Below are 22,719 nucleotides of genomic sequence, written 5' to 3'. Positions count from 1 at the left end.
ATCCATCTGTACATCATCTTTATAATAACAATGAAGTAAATTAAGATATATTTTTTAAAAATTTTTGCTGGAGTTTTTGTAGATATTGTTTGTTTTATACAGCATCTTTTTTAGTGCCTCTTGAAAACACAGAAACTTTTCTCTGAAACATTTTAATGAGTTAATAGCTAAAGATTTCTGGTAACTATTTCAACTTCTAACATGTACTCTTTTTAAAAAATAAATAAATAAAACATAGTTACAAGAAAGTTGTTAAAGATAAGTGTGTATGGACATACGTCTGTGTTTTGATGTGTGTTATTTTTGATGTTATAATTATTCATTGTGCTCTTAAGTACATTTTGCTTACAAAATTAACTAAAATTTAGGTGTATAGCCCTAAAACAATATAAAATCATATCTAAACAAATAGGAAAATTGGTCATTGGTGTAGGTTCTTATTGTTTGATAATGAGTAAAGATTTTTAATTTACAATTTAGTATTATAGAGCTAAACAAGGGACCCTTCATAACAACCAGGAAATAGAGAAAGTTTTACTCTTACTAACTTAACCCAGGGGTTTTGTTAGAAAATAAGATTTGAAATGACTAGATTACCTGTTTATATTAATCTGTAATTTTTTTAAAACTATCACAAAAAATTATTCTAATTATGGAATGAATTTAGGCATGGGTATGTTTTCAAATTTTACTAAATACAATTTCTTCATTTGGTATCGTTTTTATGGTTTCCTATAATCCTGTATTTTAAATTACTCTTAAAATGTTGTTAAATCTGTTGCCCAAAATGTGTCAATTTCCATTTATGTATTTCTCTTAACATTTTATTCTGACATTAACACTGTTTGCCCACCTGTTATTTCTTAGCCTGTGCGTCCTCTGCAGTCCTCTCCTCAGCCTGTTCAGTGCTCTACAGCCCCTTACCCATCCCCGCTCCTGCCAGTCTCACCCACCCAGCAGTACTCCGTGGTACTGTATCTCTATTCACCTCCTAGTTGTTTCTGTGGGTAGATATGTGATGAATGCTCAAGAATGTGATCAGTGTGATGTGATCTTTTGTGACTTCTTTTTTCTTAGTCAGCTGCATATGTAACAGAAGTGTTTTTTGATCCACATTAGTAATTCTCTTCAAAAAAAACTAGTTTTATTAGCTTATTATAGTCATTGTTTATACTCTAATCTTTTCTGCTTTTTCTAAGATACTCTTTAGGTTGCCTGTTTAGTTTTAAGATGTTTTAGTTACTTTTCTCATTGAGGCCAGTCTTAGAATGGCAGCTTCCATTTAGGTTCAGACTTTCTATTCTCTCTGTCCAGTAGGCTCCGCAACAGTTAATTTAGATAAATTGTAACTTACAGCTACAAAGTAAAATAGTACTTTGAAAGATCCTTTTTTCTTTCCTTGTTTTGGTCATGGGGCCTAGGCACTGTCCCTGAGCTTTTCAGCTCAAGGTGAGTGCTCTACCACTTGTGCCACAGCACCACTTCTGGTTTTCTGGTGGTTTATTCAAGATAAGAGGCTCACTGACTTTTTTTCCTGCCTTAGCTGGCTTTGAACCACGATCTTCAGATCTCAGTCTCCTGAGTAGATAGGATTACAGGCATAAATAAGCTACCGGCACCTGCCTCAAAGATCTTTAGATACTGAATTTCACACTAAAATAATAGTACCTTTTTTCATCCAAAATATGTCCCAAATTATAACTGTTAAAGATTCCAGACTCATATACTACGGCGTATTAGCTGTGTGACTATGAAATAATGTAAAGTTCTTTTCCCTAGTGCCCATCCTGAAGTAAGTGCAGAAGGAAGGAGGGAGGGAGGAAGGGACAATTTATTTTCCTGAAGATGCATTTCCTAATATTTTTCAAACTATTTAGACATCACATGTTGAGACTGCATTTCAGATCATTCTCAACAGTTTTGGAAGCATTTTGTTTTATTAGGAGTGGTTTTATTTTTGAGCTGTGGCAACATCATTTAGCAGCCTTAACTTTAATTTCCAAAAATTACTTCCAACCTGAGCAAAAAAAGAAACTGACAAAAAAAAGACTGTGGTTATAAAAAATTAGAAAAGAAAGCAAAAAGAGTCACATATTTCGGAAATTTTCAGTGGAATAAGGAAAGTACTTATGCTAGACGCCAGTGGCTCAGCCTGTAATCCTAGCTACTCAGGAGACTGAGATCTGAGGATCACAGTTCAAAGCCAGTCCAGGCAGGAAAAGTCCATGAGACTCTGATCTCCAATTAACCACTGGAAGACCAGAAGTGACATTGTAGCTCAAGTGGTAAAGTGTTTGCATTAAGCTGAAGAGCTCAGGGCAGCACCCGGGCCTAGAGTTCAAGCCCTACAACCGACAAAATAAAAACAAAATTAAAAAAGTACTTACTAAGGTGATTCTAGGAGTAATATTTGGTTATGGAATCTCTGTTATTTTTTGTTGTGTTTTTGCTTTGAGGTGTTTTTTTTGTGGGGAGAGGGGAGATAAGGTGCTGTCCCTGAGCTCTTTTGCTCAAGGCTAGTGATCTACCATTTTGAGCCATAGCACCACTTCTGGTTTTCTGGTAGTTAATTGGAAATAGGAGTTTCATGGACTTTCTGCCCAGCTTGCTTTGAACCTCGATCCTCAGATATTAGCCTCCTGAGTAGCCAGGATTACAGGCATGAGCCACCAGCACCCAGCTGCTTTGAGGTTTCAAGAATCAACTTCAGGCCAGGCACTGGTGGCTCACACCTGTAATCCTTATCTCCAATAAACCACAAGAAAACTAGAAGTGGCACTGTGGCTCAAGTGGTAGCGTGCTAGCCTTGAACTTGAGAGCTGAAGGACCATGCCTAGGCCCAGAGTTCAAGTCCCGCATCCGGAAAAAAAAAAAAAAAGAATTGATCAGAGCTTTGTTTCCTGCTAGGCAAATGTTGAGCCTCTTGAACTATGCCCCATATAGGAATTTTAAACAAATTTTGGAACATGTTACTTAATAACATGTTAACTAATTATTCACTAGAAGATTTTTTTAAAGATAGTTTTGTTTGGTTTGTTATTTTTAATCCCCTTTACAACTCATTTATATTATTAGGCTATTATTATATATTTGTTTTTTTAATCCCCTTTACAACTCATTTATATTATTAGGCTATTACACCAGAGTATATCACTATGTGTTATTGGGAAGAGTAAAACCATGTAATTTTAATCATTAAGTCAAGCTTCCCATTTTCAGTGCTTTAACTTTTTTAAAGCTGTAATTTACTTGCAAAAACCAACAGATTCTAGAAACTTCAGGCATTATCAACTATGATCTGATAGTTTGATTGCCTCTACTTTGTAAGCTGCTCTTTTCTTTTTTTTTTTTTTTTTAATTTTTTTAATTGTATTAAGCTGCTCTTTTCATTGTAGACCTTTATAACAAAAAGAATATATTGTCAATCTATGGGTCTCTGGAATTAGGTTAATTTCCATTTTATCACTGTGCTGTCATTTTAGTTTTCTAGACCAATAAAAGCCTATCCTCATCCTGTAGTCATCGCAATATTAAGCTGTAGAAAACTACTGTTTGCATTATATTTATCTAACTCCAGTGACATTAAGAAAGAACAGAAATTACGTACAAATAATCTTTATCTGTTATATGTGCAGATGATACTATTGCAACTCAGTAAAATATATATGTAAGTACTCTCATTGATAAATTTAATTTATGTTTAAAAGGTTTACTGATTGCCTGTTTTCCCCTTTTTAGCAGGATAACCTTGGTTCTCAGTTCAGCCACATGAGTCTTGCCCGCCAGCCATCTGCTGATAGTTCTGACCCTCATGCCACAATGTTCCAGTCCACGGTTGTTCTTCAGTCTCCCCAGCAGTCTGGTTATATCATGACAGCAGCACCCCCACCACATCCTCCACCTCCACCACCACCTCCTCCTCCCCCACTACCTCCTGGGCAGCCAGTCCCTTCAGCTGCCTATCCTGCCTCTGCTCATCCTGTCAGCCAGCCTGTGCTCCAGCAACAAGGATATATTCAGCAGTCCTCACCACAGGTACATTTCTTCTCACCTTTTCTCCCTCAACAGTAGCCTCTCATTTAAAGTCAGTTTTAACATCAAAGACCTATTTTTAAATTCTTATGGACAGAATTTTACAGAAGTTTGGAAGTTATCTTACCTTCAGGAGATTTTCAAGCATACACTGGAAAACTACAACAAGCTAACATTTCAGCTGTTTGATTAAAGTTTGTGAACATTTGTGTTTTTCTCTCTGAGAGATGTGGTTTTATTTTGTTGGTTTTTTTTTTTTGGTTGGTCTTGGGGCTTGAACTCTGGGCTTGGGCGCTGTTCTTCAGCTCTTCAGCTCAAGGCGAGCGCTCTACCACTTGAGCCACAGCGCCACTTCCAGATTTCTAGTGGTTTATTGGAGATAGGAGTCTCACGGTCTTTCCTGCCCGGGCTGGCTTTGAACCGCGATCCTCAGATCTCAGCCTCCTGAGTAGCTAAGATTACAGGCGTGAGCCACCGGCGCCCGGCATTTTGTTGTTATTGTTTTGTTTTTTATTGTACTCTACCTTAAACTCAAGACCTAAAATTCTTGACCTAAAATTCTCACTCAGCTTTCTTACTCATACATGGCTGGTGTTCTGCCACTTGAACCACACCTCCAGCCAGCCTGGCTTTTTTTACTGGCTAGTAAGAGACATTCTCACAGAGTTTTGTATTGTAACTAGTTTCAAACCTTGAGCCTCTGGGCCTGGGTAACTAGGAGTATGGGCATGAGTCACTGGCACCTAAATTTGAGTGACATGCTTTTTTTTTGCTTTTTTTATACTGTTCCTGGAGTCTGGGAAATATCCCTCAGCTTTTGTGCTCAAGGCTAACTAGTGCTGTACTATTTGAGCCATGTCTCCACTTCTGGCTTTTTGCTGGTTAATGGAGGTATCTCATGGATATCTGGCTGGCATCAAACCGTGATCCTCAGATCTCAATCTCCTGAGTAGCTAGAATTTCAGACATGAGCCACAGTACCTCTGACATTTAAACAGCAAGGTTAGTTCACTGCAGTGGCACTCTATTGGACTCTCTCCCTCTCCTGGACTACCTCTCTGTGACCCAGCTTATATGGCAAGGTTTCACAGTCTCCTCAATAGTGATTACTCCTTATGCCCAGGCCCCACAGTAACTGAGAACCTAGTTTTCTATTCTCACCCTCCAGGATAAAGAGCGAAACAGAATGCCTTTCTTCACCACAGCTGGCCTTCCTCAGATTGGTTTCTACCTCATGAATCCCTGCAGAGATTACAACTTTTAGGATGTGTAGGGTTGTCCTAGAATCTACAGGTCCATATGGTTTATCTTGCAATGGGGTATGCTTCCCCTCCTCCCAACAGGGATCTAGGGACAGGCTTGGAGCTACTTTTCTTCTATTAGGTTACTCTGTAGTTAACTGCCGTGTGTGTGTGTGTGTGTGTGTGTGTGTGTGTGTGTTTGTGTGTGTGTGTGTGTGTGTGTGTGTGTGTGTGTGTGTGTGTGTGTGTGTGTGTGTGTGTGTGTGTGTGTGGTGTGTGACTAGATTCCTATTCACGATGTGAAAGTGACAGATGCTTCTAATCTGCCATCATGTCCCACCTCCTCTTTAATTTGCCAAGATGGTTCACAATTCAAAGGTGTTAATTTTTTTGGAATGTATTTGTCTATATCTATTGAAATAATGATATGATTTTTCACATTTATTAACAAACGGTGAATCATATTTACTGACTTTTTGGAATTCAAAATTTTGTTTCATATTGACATATAATAGTACATATTATGGCATTGAGTAGATTTTTGTACATGTTAACAATGTAATTTACCTGTCCATTTCCTCAGACATTTATCATTTCTTTGTGTGGGAACATTTAACATGTTTTCTGGTTGCTATTTTGGTGGTACTAATGTTTGAACTCAGGGATTCACATTTTCCTAGACAAGTGCTCTACCTCTTGAGCCATGCCTCCAGCCCTTTATCTTGAAATATTCATTTGTTGAGGTTGACTGACTTGTGAATGTTTAATTGAACTTTAATTTCTAGAAGATACCTCACCTGAAAATTATATTGTGAACTTTTTATGTCTTGCTAGACTAGCTTTTTATTAAAGAATTTTTCTAGCCGGGTGCTGGAGGCTCTCGCCTATAATCCTAGCTACTCAGAGGGCTGAGATCTGAGGATCTCAGTTCAAAGCCAGCCTGGGCAAGAAAGTTCATGAGACTCTTATCTCCAGTTAACCACCAGAAAACCAAAAGTGGTGCTGTGGCTCAAGTGGTAGAACAGTTTATATAGCCTTGAGTTGAAGTGTGCAAGGAGAGCATCCAGACCCAGAGTTCAAACCCCATGACCAAAAAAAAAAAAATTTTTTTTCCATCTGTTTTTTGGAGGATGTTGTTCTGTTGTTTGCATGTAATATGTTTGGTTGTAGTATTTGAATGATACTGGCCTTAAAAGAATTGGGCTTTGTTCCTTCTTTTTTCTGAAGAAATTCATGTGGAAATGATGCTACTTTTTCATAAATATTTTGCTCAAATTTACCTATGAGTTTATCTGTACCTGCAGTTTTGTTTCAGCAAAGGTTATTAATTAATATGTCCAACTTCTTAATTCTAGTTTCTTATTTATTTTTATCAAAGTTGTTCATTTGTGCCCATTTGATTTAACTCTGAATTTATTGATATAAACCGTTTGTATGCAGCCAGGCACCGGTGGCTCACACCTGTAATCCTAGCTACTGAGGAGGCTGAGATCTGAGGATCATGGTTCAAAGCCAGCCCAGACAGGAAAGTCCGTGAAACTCCATGCTCAGAGTTCAAGCCCCACAACTGACAAAAAATCAAAAAAAAAAATAATAAACTTTGTATTATTCCTTATTATAATTTCAGTATTTTTACTATCTATTACGGTATTTCTCTTCTTTTTATTTTTTTTAAGTGATTCTTGTGTTTGAACTCAGGCCCTCAAATTTGCAAAGCTGATGATCTGCCATTTGAGACAGGCTGCAGCCTAGCTTTTTTTTTTTTAATGAATATTATTTTATATGATCAGATGCACATAAGTATTGTGCCTTTGTGTTACTCTCCTAAGAATATCCTCCTTTGGTCTTACTGTGTGTGAATGCTTAGAATGTGTATAATTTATCACATCCCAGTGTATTTTAGATCTAGTGTCCCCATATGAGAGAAAACGTACCATTTTTCTTCCTGAGGTTGGCTTACCTCACTTTATATGATTTGTTTCCCTGCAAATGACATAGTATTGTTCTTTCTATAGCCTGGTTTTTTACTAGTTAATCTAACAAAATTTTCTGCCCCAGCCCCTCAAGAACCATAGTTCCTAAAGATCTCAGCCTCATGAGTAGCTGGAATTACAGGCATAGGCCACCAACACCTGGCTTTAATTCCTTATAACAGAAATTTTAGTCTGTTTTTATTTGTTAAAATAATGGTTTATCAACTCTTGTTGATGTTCTTTTTGTTGTTATTTTGTTGTCTGAATTCTGGGCTTACTAATGGGCTTAAGCCTGGCATCAGTGGCTCACGCCTAATCCTAGCTACTCAGAAGGCTGAGATCCAAGGATTGCTGTTCAAAGTCAGCCCAGGCTGTTAGACCACTCAAGAGCTGAAGTAGAGCTATGGTTCAAAGTGGCAGAGCAATAGTTTTGAGCAAAAGAGCTCAGGCATAGCACCCACATCCTGAGTTCAAGCCCTAGCACCAACCCCCCCCCCAAAAAAAGGCACTCTACCACTTGAGGATGGCTTACATTCTGTTTCTCCCTTATATACTATCAGTCTTTTGTCTTCTTCCTTACATAGTAGTTGTCATTTTACTTTTCATTAGAAGTATGAGGAAGGGGGGGCATGATGGTTCTTGCTTGTGATCGCAGTTACTCTGGAAGATGGCTGTTGATAGCCAGCCCTGGCAAAAGTTAGCTAGACCTCCATCTCAACCAACGAGGTGGGCATACTGACACCACATGTATTGTCCTGGCTCTTCAAGAGGCATAAATAGGGGAATCAGAGTCTACAACAAGTCTTTGGCAAAACACCAAACCCTGTATAAGAATACAAAGCAAAAATGGACTAGAGGCATGGCTCAAGAGGTACAGCACCGCCGGGCGCCAGTGGCTCACGCCTGTAATCCTAGCTACTCAGGAGGCTGAGATCTGAGGATCGCGGTTCAAAGCCAGCCCGGGCAGGAGAGACCATGAGACTCCTATCTCCAATAAACCACCAGAAAACCGGAAGTGGCGCTGTAGCTCAAGTGGTAGAGCGCTCGCCTTGAGCTGAAGAGCTGAGGGACAGCACCCAGGCCCAGAGTTCAAGCCCCACAACCGCCAAAAAAAAAAAAAAAAAAGAGGTACAGCACCTGCCCATCAAACACAAGGCCACAACCCTAGTACCACAAGGGGGAAAAAAATGAAATACAAGGGAAAGAATAAAGAAGGGGACTAGTGCAACAAAACACTAAACATAAGATTTAATAGTTACATTTCTACAGTAAATGCTGTTTCACAGTTAAATTGAATGAGCTAACCATCCATATTTCAACAAATGTCTCAAAAACAATGTTATTGTATAAATTTTGTGAAGTTGCACATATTAAAGTACCATAATATAAATTTTTTTGAATAAGCAGCAACACGTGTATGAATAATACGTGGTAGAAGTTGAAAAAAACATTTGGAGAAATGTTATTACTAAACACAGGTTAATGGTTTTTCTTTTAGGATAATGGGTTTTTGGGTTGTTTTGTTTTGTCAGTTGTGGGGCTTGAACTCTGTCTGGGTCTGGGTGCTGTCCCTCAGCTCTTCAGCTCAAGGCAAGTGCTCTACCACTTGAGCCACAGTGCCACTTCTGGTTTTCTGGTGGTTAATTGGAGATAAGAGTCTCACAGTCTTTCCTGCCCAGGCTGCCTTTGAACCAAGATCCTCAGATTTCAGCCTTCTGAGTAGCTAGGCTTACAGGCATGAGCTACCAGCTCCAACTTTTTTTTTAAATAAAAGGTAGAATAAAGGAATTAGAATAAACCTGTACCTGTTTCAGCATTGCCTAGTTTGAATCTGAAACATGGCAAGAAATTAAAATCTAATAATTTCTGTAAACTTGAGGAAATGTAATAAAATCTTCCTGTATGTAACTAATTTAAGCTAATTTTTAAGGCAAGAAAAAAGCTAAATATTTTTATTGGACACATTAGTAGACACTCTATTTTTTTTTTTTTTTTTGGTCAGTCTTGGGGCTTGAACTCAAGGAATGAGCACTGTCCCTGAACTTTTTTGCTCAAGGCTAGTGCTCTACCACTTTGAGCTACAGCTCCACTTCTAGTTTTCTGATGGTTAATTGGAAATAAGAGTCACTTTCCTGCCTGGGCTGGCTTTGTAATGACAAATTTCAGCCTCTTCAATAGTTAGGATTACAGGCACGAGCCTACAGGCGCCCAGCTTAGTAGATCCTTTTTATTTTTTTTGTTGGTGGTGGGGCTTTTGAACTCTGGACCTGGGCTCTGTCCCTGAGCACTTGAACACAAGGCGAGCTCTCTACCACTTGAGCCACAGCTTTCTGGTGGCTAATTGGAGATAAGAGTCTCACGATGGGGCTGGGAAGGTGGCTCAGTGGTAGAGTGCTTGCCTTCATGCATGAGGCCCTGGATTTGATTCCTCAGCACCACATAAGCAAAAAAGAAAAAAGCCAGAAGTGGCGCTGAGGCTCAAGTGGTAGAGCGCTAGCCTTGAGCTGAAGAGCTGAGGGACAACGCCCAGGCCCAGAGTTCAGGCCCTATAGCCGGACCCCCCAAAAAAAGAGTCTCACAGATTTTTCCTGCCCAGTCTGGCTTTGAACCATGATCCTCAGATTTCAGCTTCCTGAGTAGCTAGCTAGAGTTACAGGCGTGAGCCACCTGCACCCGACCAATAGATACTTTTTAATGCATACTGCTTATTAATTTTTCAGAGAATTTTTAAAAGCTTAAAGTTAAGTTTCAAAAGTAGAAAATTAGTTTTCAGGTAGTTGGTGTTAAAGAATTGTTACTTTTTAAACTGTGATGTTCTTCACCACCAACCCCCCCCCCCAAAAAAAAAAAAAAACTTACAAGTAAAAGTAATTTTTGTCGTTGGTGTTTACAATCCTAGATGCCAGCCTGTTACTGTGCTCCAGGCCATTTTCACTCCAGTCAGCCTCAGTATCGCCCTGTCCCTTCTATCCATTATAGTTCACATCTAAACCAACCACTGCCACAGCCTGCACAGCAGACAGGTGAGTCCTGTTTCTGATACCATAAATTCTTAGATGTGCACATTGCTTTTGTTCATCTTTATTTCAGTGTTTCATCTCAATTTATAGTTTGGGATCTTAACATATAAATATGCAGGACAGTGAGATGGAAAGTTCTGCAGAAAACTCCACACTGTCAGATTCTGTACGTTAAGATGCTACCTGGCAAATAGTATGGTAAACAGATGCCCAGTACTCAACTGCCATGGTAGTGAAAGCAGCTTATAACCCACTTGTTGAACATCAGGAAGAGGCAAGAACAAGATAGATGTCTTTCTGAATGGCTAAACAGAAGCAAAACCAAGAATCTTAGGCAGCTTGTCACTATTAACAGGATCTCAAACTGTTAAGTATGACCATCATTTCAACCTCAGCAGTTTTCTGTTCTTGATAAGGTTTTAACTCATTTGGGTTACTTCCACTTCATTTCTCATATCTGATGAGAAGTGAGTGTTCTTCCTTCTTACTGATGCAGTGTCTAGTTATCATTGCCATTCAATAATTTTCTTTAGCAGCTAAAGTTGTGCTTAGCAGTACCTACTATAACTCTACAGTAGAACTTTGTAGGTCTTAATCTGTACCCTTGTCTTGCACTAAGTATACAGGTTTTTTTCTTTTTCAGTACCAGTACTGTATAGGTAACAAATATTCTTCCAAAGGATGAATACAAACATTGACCATTTTAGTAGAGTTGTAATTTGTTCTCTCTCAAATAGTGACATTTAGCATCAGGTATACCTTAAGTTGATAATAGCTATGTCAAGCAAAATAAAGAAGGTAGGCACTGGTGGCTAAAGCCTGTAATCCTAGCTACTCAGAAGGCTGAGATGTGAGGATTGTGGTTCCAAGCCAGCCCAGGTAGGAAAGTCTGTAAGACATTTTATCTTCAATTAACCACCAAAAATCCAAAAGTGGATGAGTTGTACTTGTGGTAGAGTACTAGCCTTAGAGTACTAGGCTTGAGTGAAAAAGCCAAGGCAAAGTACCCAGGCTCTGAGTTCAAGCCTCACTACTGGCACACTGACACATGCACACATTCACTCACACACCTACACACACAAAACCTAGTATGTTCTCTCTAAATTGCAAAGACATCAAAAGTTGTGTGCGTGCCCCCTCCCCACATATACACACATACACCCTTTTTTTATGTGGTGCTAGGATTTTATTTAACTCATGGCCTTAAGGTTGCTAGGCTGATACATCCAACCCAAAAGTTGTCCTTTATACATGGGAAAATTGGTCATGTTACTGCTTGTTGGTGTTAATATAGTGTTGTTTTGGTGTAATAAAAATGACTTTTTTTAGACAGATATAGCGGTATACTCTTATAATCCTGAAATTTGGGAGGATAAACTACAAGGATCACAGGCTCAAGCTAACTGAGGCAACATAACAGGACCCTATCTCACATAACACACAAGCAAAAATAATTAATTTCCCTTAAAAGAAGAGAGAAAATGATTTTTCTGAGCTTTCCTGGGCCTCACTCATTGACTTTTTCTATTGTTTGTGTCTGATTTTTGTCTTCTAAGATTATAATAGATAATAGTTGATATCATGATAATTGAAAAACAAAATTTACCCTCATGCTACTCATTTAAATACATTTTATATGACTAATTAATGTGGTTTATTACTATACACTGTAAATGATGCAAGCATTTTATAACCTTTTTAGTTTTTTTCTTTTTTATGGCAAAATCTATTTCCCATGATCAAACAGCCTATAAAATAAAAACATTTAGTCACAATTTGGAACTAATATACTTGTTTAAATGCATCTCTGCAAACAATATTTCCATTTAATGGAGCACAACTTAAAAACTCCCTATACCAAGACCAAAATATTTGTATGACATACTGTGCTGTCATCATTAATATTTCTCACTATGAGTTCTTTCTAATGCTAGTTACTGGTGAAAGGGAAAGAAATAGTAAGCTAGCTTACATCTGGATAATGCAGGTACAGAAAAGAAAATTGTGTCTTTGAATAATTTTTTACATATTTGACTCATAGAACCTGAGGTTGTCTTTTCAGATATCTTCAGATGTTCTAGCATAACTTATTTGTATCTCAACTAGAAAAATTAAGAGAAATCTTCAAAGCATTATTATGTGAAATAGAAACAAATTTTTATAGTTAGCTAATATCTATTTTTTATTGCATACATTACAGAAAAGTATGCATTTGTCTGTGTTCTGATAGAAAAGCAAAATGCACTAAGAAGTAAAGCAGTTTTCTGTTTCTAATTTTTTTATTTTTTTTACAGTTTAGTAGCAATTTTAGTTCCAGTAACTTTGATTTTCATCTGCAAATATACTTTCTATATTTTCCTTTCTTGGATTTTTTTTTCATATTTTCTTACATTCCACCATTTCAGTCTGATCAATAGTGAGAAATTCATCATATCTTTAACTTTTTTTTTTTTTTTTTTGCAAAACACTTTGGACTCTACAAAGTAGTAGGAAGTATAATATTTCCTTTTATTACATAAAAGAGTGGAACTAATTATTTGGCCAAATAATGAAAACACTAGCAGATTTGGAACAAATACTTATCACTGTAGAACAAATGTCTAAATATTTATATGTAGATTTAAAATAAGTTTAGTCTAAATTAACAAAACCAATTTAGTGAACTCTTCTTAGACCCATCAGAGTATGGACAATAGAAATAAAAAATTTTCTGTTACTTTTCACTTTTAAGTTTGGGAAAAGTTTAGAAAATTTCTCCATGATAAAATAGTTTGGTCCTCTATCCATGTGTGTGGGTGTGGACCATAAGATTGTGTAAATCCCTGTTGACAAAGAGTAGAAATTCTTGCTGTATATAAACTTTCTGTACAATGTATAATGTGAAAGAACAACAAACTAAGTCATAATCCTGATGCCTCTAAGTTATATTTGTATTTGTATTATTACTTGTATCATTTAAAGCCACTGAGTTTCAGTTTACTCACTTGCAAAATATGAGAGTTTTACTGTTTTATATTTTGGAGCCTCTGTGGATTTAAAATTTTTAAATTTCATGATTCTACCCAGGCACTGATGGTGATGTACTACCTATCGGTCCTGGAGGCTGGGATTTGCTTATCTTGGTTTGAAGCCAGCCCAAGCAAGAAAGTGAATGAGACTCTTATCTCCAGTCATTTACCAAAAAAGCTACAAATGGAGCTGTGGCTCAAATAGTAGAGCACTAACCTTTCATAGAAGCTCAGGGACAGTGCCCAGGCCCTGAGTTCAAGCCCCAGGATCAGCAAACAAAAAAAAAAAAGAAAAAAATTCACAGTTCTATTTGTTTCTTGTTAGCCATTTTCTATTCCGGAAAGGTGAATATTAGAGAATTGAATTGGTTTGCAGTAGCTTAGCAGCTTACTGTCAGTAACTGGAGTCATGTGATCAAGACCCAATACCAGTTGCAATGATAAAGATGTATATACCATTTTCACAACGTGCGACTTAAATACTATAAAGTACAGCATGCAAAGAGTTTGGTATACTGCTTCTTCAGGTATTGATTGTAGTAAAGATTCTGGGTTTATGAAGCCCTGTCTCTGATATGTAGCTGCTTTTATTCTTATCACTCTTTTGAAAAGTTTGCAGCTTCACCCATATCCGTTTAATATTTTACAATAATTGGCCCTGTTCCTGAGCTGTTGGATTCGGGGCCGTAGCACTGTCTGAGAGGTTTACATTTCTCACAGTGAACCGGTCTCTTTTTCAGCTGCTTCCTGGCTTCTTTTTACTCAGGTTTCCACGGCTTTTTTTTTTTTTTTTGCTTTTTTTTTTTTTGCTTTTTTTCTTTAAAGTTTTTGTTATGTTGTATTAAAGTATTAACATTGCTTATATTTTTATTAATTGTAATTGCCTTTTATCATGCTTCATACTCAGAAATAAAGATTTTCAATTTAATTGACAGACTTGGCTAACTAAAATCAACTTTCTAAAACTGAAAGCTATTGCTTTAATTTGTTTTCCAAAGCATATTTAGGTGGCAAATTTAGTTAAAGCTTAAATTTAGTTAAAGCTTAAGCTTTCTTTAAAAAAGTTAAGTATCTTAAGCATGTCAAAATCGCTAACTGAAGTCAAACTTGTCTTTTTAGGAGCATTATTATTCATTAGATCATGCCTTCAAATGGGCCTATTAAACATATATAAATTTGAAACTTTTTAGGCTCCTAGTAGGAGCCCACACTATTAATTTTGCATGCCTTTAAGAAGCAAAATAATTCTGTGACACTAAGTGTAATTTTAGTTTTGCACCCATTAGATACATTCAGTTCTATCAATGAATTATATCATCAGCCTTAGTTTTTCAAGTAACTCAGGACTATGTGACTCCAAATGTATTAAGTTTTGTTACTAGGAAACTATGGTAGGATCCTGATGAACACAGTGTAGAAGAAAAAACTTTAGGATTAAGTCTATAAAGTTTTGTTTTTGTTTTTTAAAAAAAAAAAAAAGTCTATCAAGTGTGCTCAACAAGGACTGTACTTCAGGGCACACATTTATAAGGTACCAAAGTATAAAAGGCAAGCAAGGAAGAAACAACAGAATTGGGTGAGAAGAAGAGGGAACATGCTCATTTGGATTCAGGCATCTCAAGTTAGAACGGCCAGGTGTGACAAGATTAATAATTTCTTTATTGATAGTTTTTGACCCAAGTAATAGGAATTTTGTTTGAAATACTGATAGTTCTGGCTATCCTTATTTTTTTTTATGTATTGTATGAACATTTCTTAGCATTTCTCTGTGTGACCAATATAGATTCAAACGTAATACCTACAAATCCACCTATTTCCCATTTCCCTTCTTCATTAATCTGCCACCTTTGAAATCCGGATCCAAATATATTTGGTAAGTACTCACAGATTTCCATGAATTATATAATCTTCAAACAGGATAGTGATTTTAAATAACTGGAAGCTATACTCTCTCTATAGCTATTTTTATTAGAATTGTTTGTTTGTATTTATATCTATTCCAGGCTCAAAGTAAGAGACCCAAAAGGGAAAAGAGGGAGGGCAGAATGGTAACTCTGTCCCCTCCCAAAGACAGCTTAGGAACTAGCCTTAGATGAGTTTGGCCTGAGCAGTAAAATAGTGCCACAGGAATTTAAGCTTCAAAGTTTGATGGTTTGTTTACAAACAATTCCTCTAAATTGTCTTATAGATGCTTTCTTTCAAATATATATTTCTGTCAGTAAAATATTTCTTCTTTAGTTTTACAAAAGACTGCTACCTTCACAATGCTTTTTTTTTTTTTTTTTTTTTTTTTTTTGTCGGCCGTGAGGCTTGAACTCTGGGCCTGGGCGCTGTCCCTCAGCTCTTCAGCTCAAGGCGAGCGCTCTACCACTTGAGCTACAGCGCCACTTCCGGTTTTCTGGTGGTTTATTGGAGATAGGAGTCTCACGGTCTCTCCTGCCCGGGCTGGCTTTGAACCGCGATCCTCAGATCTCAGCCTCCTGAGTAGCTAGGATTACAGGCGTGAGCCACCAGCGCCCGGCTTCACAATGCTTTTTTATACAAGCTCATTCTTGAAATATTTTAGTAGTACTGTCATGGGAAATAACCTTACATTTGTGGCTAATCAGACTAAGCAAATCTTCAATTCTTTTTATTCATATTATCTTCCTGATTATGTTTTCTATGTGTATTGTGAGGAATGTTTTCCTTTAACACAATAGCTAGTTCAGATCACCTAGGCAAAATAAAAATAGCCTATATAACATTTTTCTGCTCAGTACTGTTTCTTTCTTGCTCTCTACTCTGTTGAAATAAAAATGAGTTGAACATAGAATATTCTTTGGAACCCTCCAGGGAAGTGTCTGAACTATCAATTTATATTGTCCTGGTTCTCTGATCTTGAAGAAATGATTGTGCTTTCCTCTGAAAGTGCTAGAAGAAATGGGATAATATTGCAACAGTGCAGTTTTTTAAACAAAGAAGAATGGTAATGTTCATTAAAACATCTATATTGAGATCTGGGTATTAATTTTGTTTGTACTCACTTACTTATTGTTGGCATTACTTGCTTTTCAAAGTAATTGTTTGCCTGCAAAGTTAATATATATTTCTATAAAGGATAGCCTCTAACTTCCAGGTAAAACATTGAAGGTATCACTAAAACATCTTTTTTAATACAGTATTCTTTTTATTATTGATATGCTAAAATGTACTTTTTAATTAAGAAAGAATAATTTACCTGTAACCAAGTTTGTAATATATAGATTGTTGTTAATATTGGAAATACTCTTGTGGCACTTTTTAAACCTAAAATGGTACTTTTCATTCTCTAGGAATCTATTTCTCTTTCCTAATCCTCAACCTTCTCCCTCTCTTCCAGATCATTGGATTTTTTTCTCATACTTGGCAGTCTTCAGACTATACTTTTGAAACTTAATCAGAACTATGTACCCCTCTTCCTTTTGTATAAATAATCAGATAAGGGACCTGAACTACAGGGCTACTTCTCTTACATTGGTCATTCATTTCAGTAGTCTGAAACTGCTTCACTTAAGCAAAAGTTCAAAGGAATTTTTCAGCAAGAGAAAAAAAATTTTGCTTTGACCATATAAATTGTATTAGGCAGATTCACATAAAGTGAGGCATTGCTTATAATTAATTTATTTTGTGTTGATATGAAGTTATTTATGATTTTTGCCACATAAATAATAGTAAGATTCGTATCTGTGATTGAAATAGAATGAGATTATTGGGCAATATTTGTCTTTATGAGTTCTATTTAAATATTTCTAGTTTTGCTTATGATCATATTAAATTTAACCATCCTAGATCCTACAGTCTTCTTGCATTAGAGAAACTTAGTCCAATAATTTTTAATAATAATACCCTGCTCTTAAGAGAGCATAATATAAAATTACATATTTGTTAGCCAGGTCCTGAGTTGGTTGGTTGTTAAAGTTATTGGAATGAGTAGTCAAACATCATCATGACTTGCAGAAAAACAGTTCAGGTTCCTGTCCTAATGCCATAATGTCCTTCCAGATGCCACTCATTTAAAGCATGAAGTAGTAAGTGACTCTTTTAGTTGTAGCAGTATTAGAAAGATCCTCAGTCCCTGCTTGCTCCTTCAATATAGTTCAAAACTGGTAGTTTTTCCTGCCTCAAGAGTAAACATGACTGAAAAGCTACTCAGGGAAAAAAAAAAAAAAACATTGCATCACAGAACTTGAAGACAATATATGAAACAGAACAGCTCTCCTTGCATACAGGATAAAGCTGGCATTGCCCAACTAGATAAAGTCTTATCTCTTGACACAACAGCTTGGCTTTATGGAGAAGACAGCCAACAACTGTAAAAAATGTTCTAAAACAATCTTCTTTAAACTACTCTGGAATATGGCAAGAGTATATATTTTGAGCAAAAGCAGCCTCTGAGACAACACAGAAAAGCTAAAGCCCAAAAAGGAACATTGGAGATTGACATGAAGTCTGAGAGACACAGAACTATGGAACATCATCATTTGAGCCTTCCCTTCCCAATTGCTTTTTACATTGATATATAATCATAATGAGACAGGAAGTATAACTTTGAAATACATAGATCTCAAACCATACATCTTGGAGTAGTGGGCAAAACAAATGAAGGAAAGTTCTTCCCAAGGAGAAAATAGGCTGATTTTTATAAATTTTTTACACCTGGGTTTTTTGTTTGTTTGTTTGTTTGTTTTGGGTTTTTGCCCTTAAGTTCATAGAATTTCCATCTGAACTAAGTACTTGATTCTTTATCCTTATTTACAATGATTCTGTTTTCCTTCAATTAAATCTGTTTGGAAACTTAGTTTTGTGTACTATAACACAGTAAAGTCTTCATTAATCAAAATTTTCAGAAAATTGAAGAAGGCCAGATCCTGCTTATTTGAGCATGTCCTGCTTGTTTCAGTAATGCTATAATACTATTTCTACTTCAACATTTGTCCCTGGGAAAGTAAATCTTAAAATCAGACTGCTGTGTGCAATTCACAGCTACACACTTACCAGCTGGTGACCTTGAACAAGGTATGAACCTTTTTATGCCTTTGTTTCCTCATCTGACAATGAGGATTAGTTGTAACTATGTCATGAGATTGTAAATATTAAATGAATTATATGAATACTAAATGAACTATATAAAGTACTCAATGGCTGAAACCTCATAAATGTTATGAGTATTGGCTATTAATATTACCTGTGATAGCTGTTGAAACAATGACAATTATATAGTATTCTAAGTGAATACTATATAATCAGAAATTTGGGCCTAATCCCATACCACGTGTATGAAGCTAGCATAGTTTGTATTTAAAAGTTTAGTCTTTTTGGCTTCTTGACCTATGCCTTTAATCCTTAAAGTGAAGTATAAATCAACTGAATTCTTTGCTCATCCATTCATTGATAAACTTGAGGCTGAATATGTTTCAAGAAAATTTATTTGAACATTTCCCTCAGATAGCTTTGTAAAGTGTCCTTTGTTCAGCTATAGAATTTTTACATGGAAAAAAGGTTTTTAAACAGTATGACATATGACTTCATTTTTATAAGTAATATGAAAGTAGCTATACAATGTATAATTTGATTGTTTCATAAGTAATATTTTCAGTAAATTTCTTTTTTGTGTATTTGGATATTTTCTACTATGAATATGTTTTATGATCAAGTAAGGTTCTTTTGACTTTTTTTTAGTGGGAGTGCTTGAATTCAGGGTCTAGGTACTGTCCTTGAGATCTTTTTGCTCAAGACTAGTGCTCTACCTTTGAGTCACTGTACCACTTCTGATGATTAATTGGAGATGAGAGTCTCATGGACTTTCCTGCCTGGGCTGACTTTGAACCTTGATCCTCAGATCTCAACCAAGTACCTAGGATTACAGGCATAAACTACCAGTGCCTGGCTTTGACTTTGTTTTTGATTTTGTCGGAACTTGGATTTGAACTCAAAGCTTGCAGTTTGCTAGGGAAGCACTCCCTACCACTTGGGCTATGTGCTCAGCTCTTTTCTGCTTTTAATTATATTTAGGATAGAGTCTTGCTCTATCGGGCCACTTTCTGAGTTGGTGAGATTACAAGTATAAGCCACTGTGTTGAGCCCCCTAAGGCTTTTTAATGTCCACGTTGTTTCAGAAATGTTCAAATAAGTCTCGAAATTAACATTATATATAAACTTAAAGTTTTATGTTCTTCCTTACCTTACTTATCTTACTTTTGGGTTAATTATGTAACTTGTGGTTCAGCTGCTATGTAGTTTTCTAGAAATTTCATTAATTATTAGTGAATTCTAGACTTGTAATTTTTTACTCACATAATTGACTTTATTTTTATTTTCCTTGATGCTGGGAATAAAACTGAATAAGATCTTAAGATTACTAGACAGGTGCTATACTACATGTAATTGTCATTTTAGTGAAAAAGATGGTTATATTCAGTCTTAGAAACTAATGTTACCTTAACCTTCTGCCATCAGAAACCACTAAACATGAGCTGTGAGAAACTAGCAATTCTGATCCAGTGAGCACATAATAAGCTTTTGAATTTATGTAGAAGCATATATTATTCTGGTTTGATTCTGTTAAAGTTTTCCTTTCATTTGTTTAATTAGCAGTGGTATTAGGGTTTGAACTCATGGCCTTCTACTGTCTTGGTTCTCTATCACTTGAGCCACGGCTCTGCCTTTTGGTGGTTATTTTAAGCTTGGACTCTCACAGACTTTTCTGTCTGGGCTGGCTTCAAACTGGCATGTTCCAGATCTCAGTCTCCTAGGTAGTTGACACGGATTAATCACTGTCTAGGGACAGTGATTATCAACCAAATGATGTGGGAAAGCACAAATAGAAGGATCTCAGTCCAGGCTAGCCTACGTAAAAAGGGTTGACACCGTGGCTGTGATAGTAGAACGCCTATCTACTTAGCAAGCCCAAGGTCTTGAGTTTAACTCCTCCTAACACCAAAAAAAAAAAAGTATACACAAACCAGGAAGAATTTGCAATAAAAAAAATTTAAGGGACAACTCCTTAGTAATAACAATAAAATATGTTTTTTTAAGTTTAAGGCATATGTTATGAGGCAATAAAATTATGAAGGGATTCACAAGATTGCTTCTTAGGAAACAGAGTGTATTGGTACTGGGGCTTGAATTCAGGGTCTCTCTCTCACTCTCATTACCTTTTACTCTCAATGATGGTACTTTACCACTTGAGCCAAACTCCATTTCTGGCTTTTTGGTGGTTCATTGGAGACAGATGTCTCACAGTCTTAACTCTTTTGGTTAGCTTAGAACTGTGATTCCCAGATCTCAGCCTCTTGAGTAACTAGGATTACAGAAGTAAGCCACCATCACCAGGCTTTCTTATTTTTAATAGATTTATTATTATTCAAGGACATACTCCCACTACATATATATGCTACTTCAACTTCGGAATAAAGTGCTTTTTCTACTTTGGGATCTTTAAAATCTGGAACCTCCTGGTAGGTTTTAACCACTCCACATGTGCAATTTTTGGTGCTCCACACATATTCTTTTCTGTCCTGCTTTTCACTTTATGTACCATATTCAGCCACTCATCTTTCCTAGTCTTCAAAATTACTTTTTTTTTTGCAATTTTACTGCTACGGTGGTTCTTTATTTTTAATTTTTTTATTTTTTATTATTATAAAGGTGATATACAGAGGGGTTACAGTTACGTCATGAGTACATTTTAGACAATGTCATCTCAAAATTATTTTTTTACATTTTTTGGTAAGGTTCTCTCTTTCTTTATTCAAATAGGTACAACCTTCATATCAATCAGAATTAATGTCTCCCTCTTTCTCAAAACTATTTAAAACACTAACAATCCTAATTTTTTTTTTTTTTTGGTCGGTCATGGGGCTTGAACTCTGGGCCTGGGCACTGTCCCTCAGCTCTTCAGCTCCAGGTGAGCATTTTACCACTTGATCCACAGCAACACTTCCAGTTTTCTGGTGGTTAATTGGAGATGAGAACCACATGGACTTTCCTTGCTGGCTTTGAATCGTGATCCCCAGATCTCAGCCTCCTGAGTAGCTAGGATTACAGGCATGAGCCACTGGCACCTGGCAAGAATCCTAATTTTTAAAACAGAACTATATTATACTCATCTTACTATATAACCCAGCTGGCAAGTACAGTGTCCTCTGTAACTAAGACCAGGTTCATTAAAGGCAATTATTTTAGACTTTGTGTTACATTGTCACATTTTCAAAATACACATAGTTTTAGTGTGGATATATATATATATATATATGTGTGTGTGTGTGTATATATATATATATATATATACACACACACACACATACATATATACACACATGCATATACATATATATTGCAATTAAGTACGGATTATTAATGAAGATCTACTAATGGAATCTTGTGGTATCATATCCAAATGACCCTGCATTAAATCATTGTGACATTGTTTATCTAGTAATATATTAAAAACTTTGTATGCCTGACTTTGTTTTCATGAGAGAATTTGAGGCAGAATACCTCTAAGACAACTCTCACATGGGTAAATGTAGGCAAGTTTAAAAAACACCAGAACCATATTTGCATACAAACATCCTTTTAATTTTCAAAATGGGGTCTTTGCTTGTACTGAGGTTTGAAATCAGCCTCTTACTACTCATCTTGTTCAGCTGGCATTCGAACCACTTGATTCATACCTTTATTCCTGCTTTTTGCTGATTATTTTGGAGATAATAGTCTTTAGCTGTCTATACACGAGCTATCTGTGACCAGTACAAAGTTGTTTGGTTTTGTTTGTATTTTTTGTTTTTGTGCCAGTAGTGGGGCTTGAATGCAGGGTGTAGGTGCTATCCCTTAGCTTTTTCACTCTACCACTTAAGCCACAACTTCACTTCCAGCATTTTGCTGATTAATTGGAGATATGAGTCTTCTGCCCAGGCTGGCTTTGAACCACAATCCGTAGATCTCAGCCTTTGCAAGTAGGTAGGATTACAGACAGGATTTTTTGGTTTTGATATGATTTTTTAAATAAAATCTGTAACCTTGAAATGTAATACATAAACTGGAAATTTGCCTCAGTGTTAGGCTGCTTGATCCCAGATACCACCAAAAAACATAGCATGCAAAAATTTGAAATTTCTTGTGGGAGTGCAACCAAGTGAAATATATTGTGTGATTATAGCAGTAAATTCTACCAAATATACAATTTGTTATATTTATTAGAAAACTGTACTTCAGCCAATTCCATTATCAAAAAGCATTTTCCCAGTCTATACAGAGCTGAATCTACATTCTGACACTGCAGTAGAAGCTATGTGTGTATGTATGTTGTGAACTGACATTTTCAACAGTCTTTTCATCACATTCCATTTCCATTCCTGTCCTTTATTTTCCTAAACGTGTGTGCACTTGTAATTCGTATATTTGTCTTTTGATTAGCTAACTT

General features: G+C 36.3%; 1 protein-coding gene across 9 annotated transcripts in view; it reads left to right on the top strand.

Moving 5' to 3' along the window:
• Positions 1-22,719, top strand: part of R3hdm1 (R3H domain containing 1) — a 102,528-nt gene that overhangs the window by 40,408 nt on the left and 39,401 nt on the right. For 5 of the 9 annotated variants that reach the window (XM_070023956.1, XM_070023920.1, XM_070023931.1 and 2 more), the window contains 3 exons: positions 868-969; positions 3,739-4,035; positions 10,146-10,269. In XM_070023956.1, coding sequence (XP_069880057.1) covers positions 868-969; positions 3,739-4,035; positions 10,146-10,269 — 523 coding nt within the window. The remainder of the gene's footprint in view (positions 1-867; positions 970-3,738; positions 4,036-10,145; positions 10,270-22,719) is intronic. The other 4 variants (XM_070023973.1, XM_070023938.1, XM_070023911.1 and 1 more) reach the window with 3 other exon arrangements.

This window comes from Dipodomys merriami, unplaced genomic scaffold (assembly GCF_024711535.1).
Source record: "Dipodomys merriami isolate MVZ:Mamm:240054 unplaced genomic scaffold, mDipMer1.0.p SCAF_1, whole genome shotgun sequence".
In the NCBI taxonomy this organism is placed as follows: Eukaryota; Metazoa; Chordata; class Mammalia; order Rodentia; family Heteromyidae; genus Dipodomys; species Dipodomys merriami.
The sequence above is the reverse complement of the archived record's forward strand: the minus strand, read 5'-3'. Positions and strand labels throughout refer to the sequence as shown.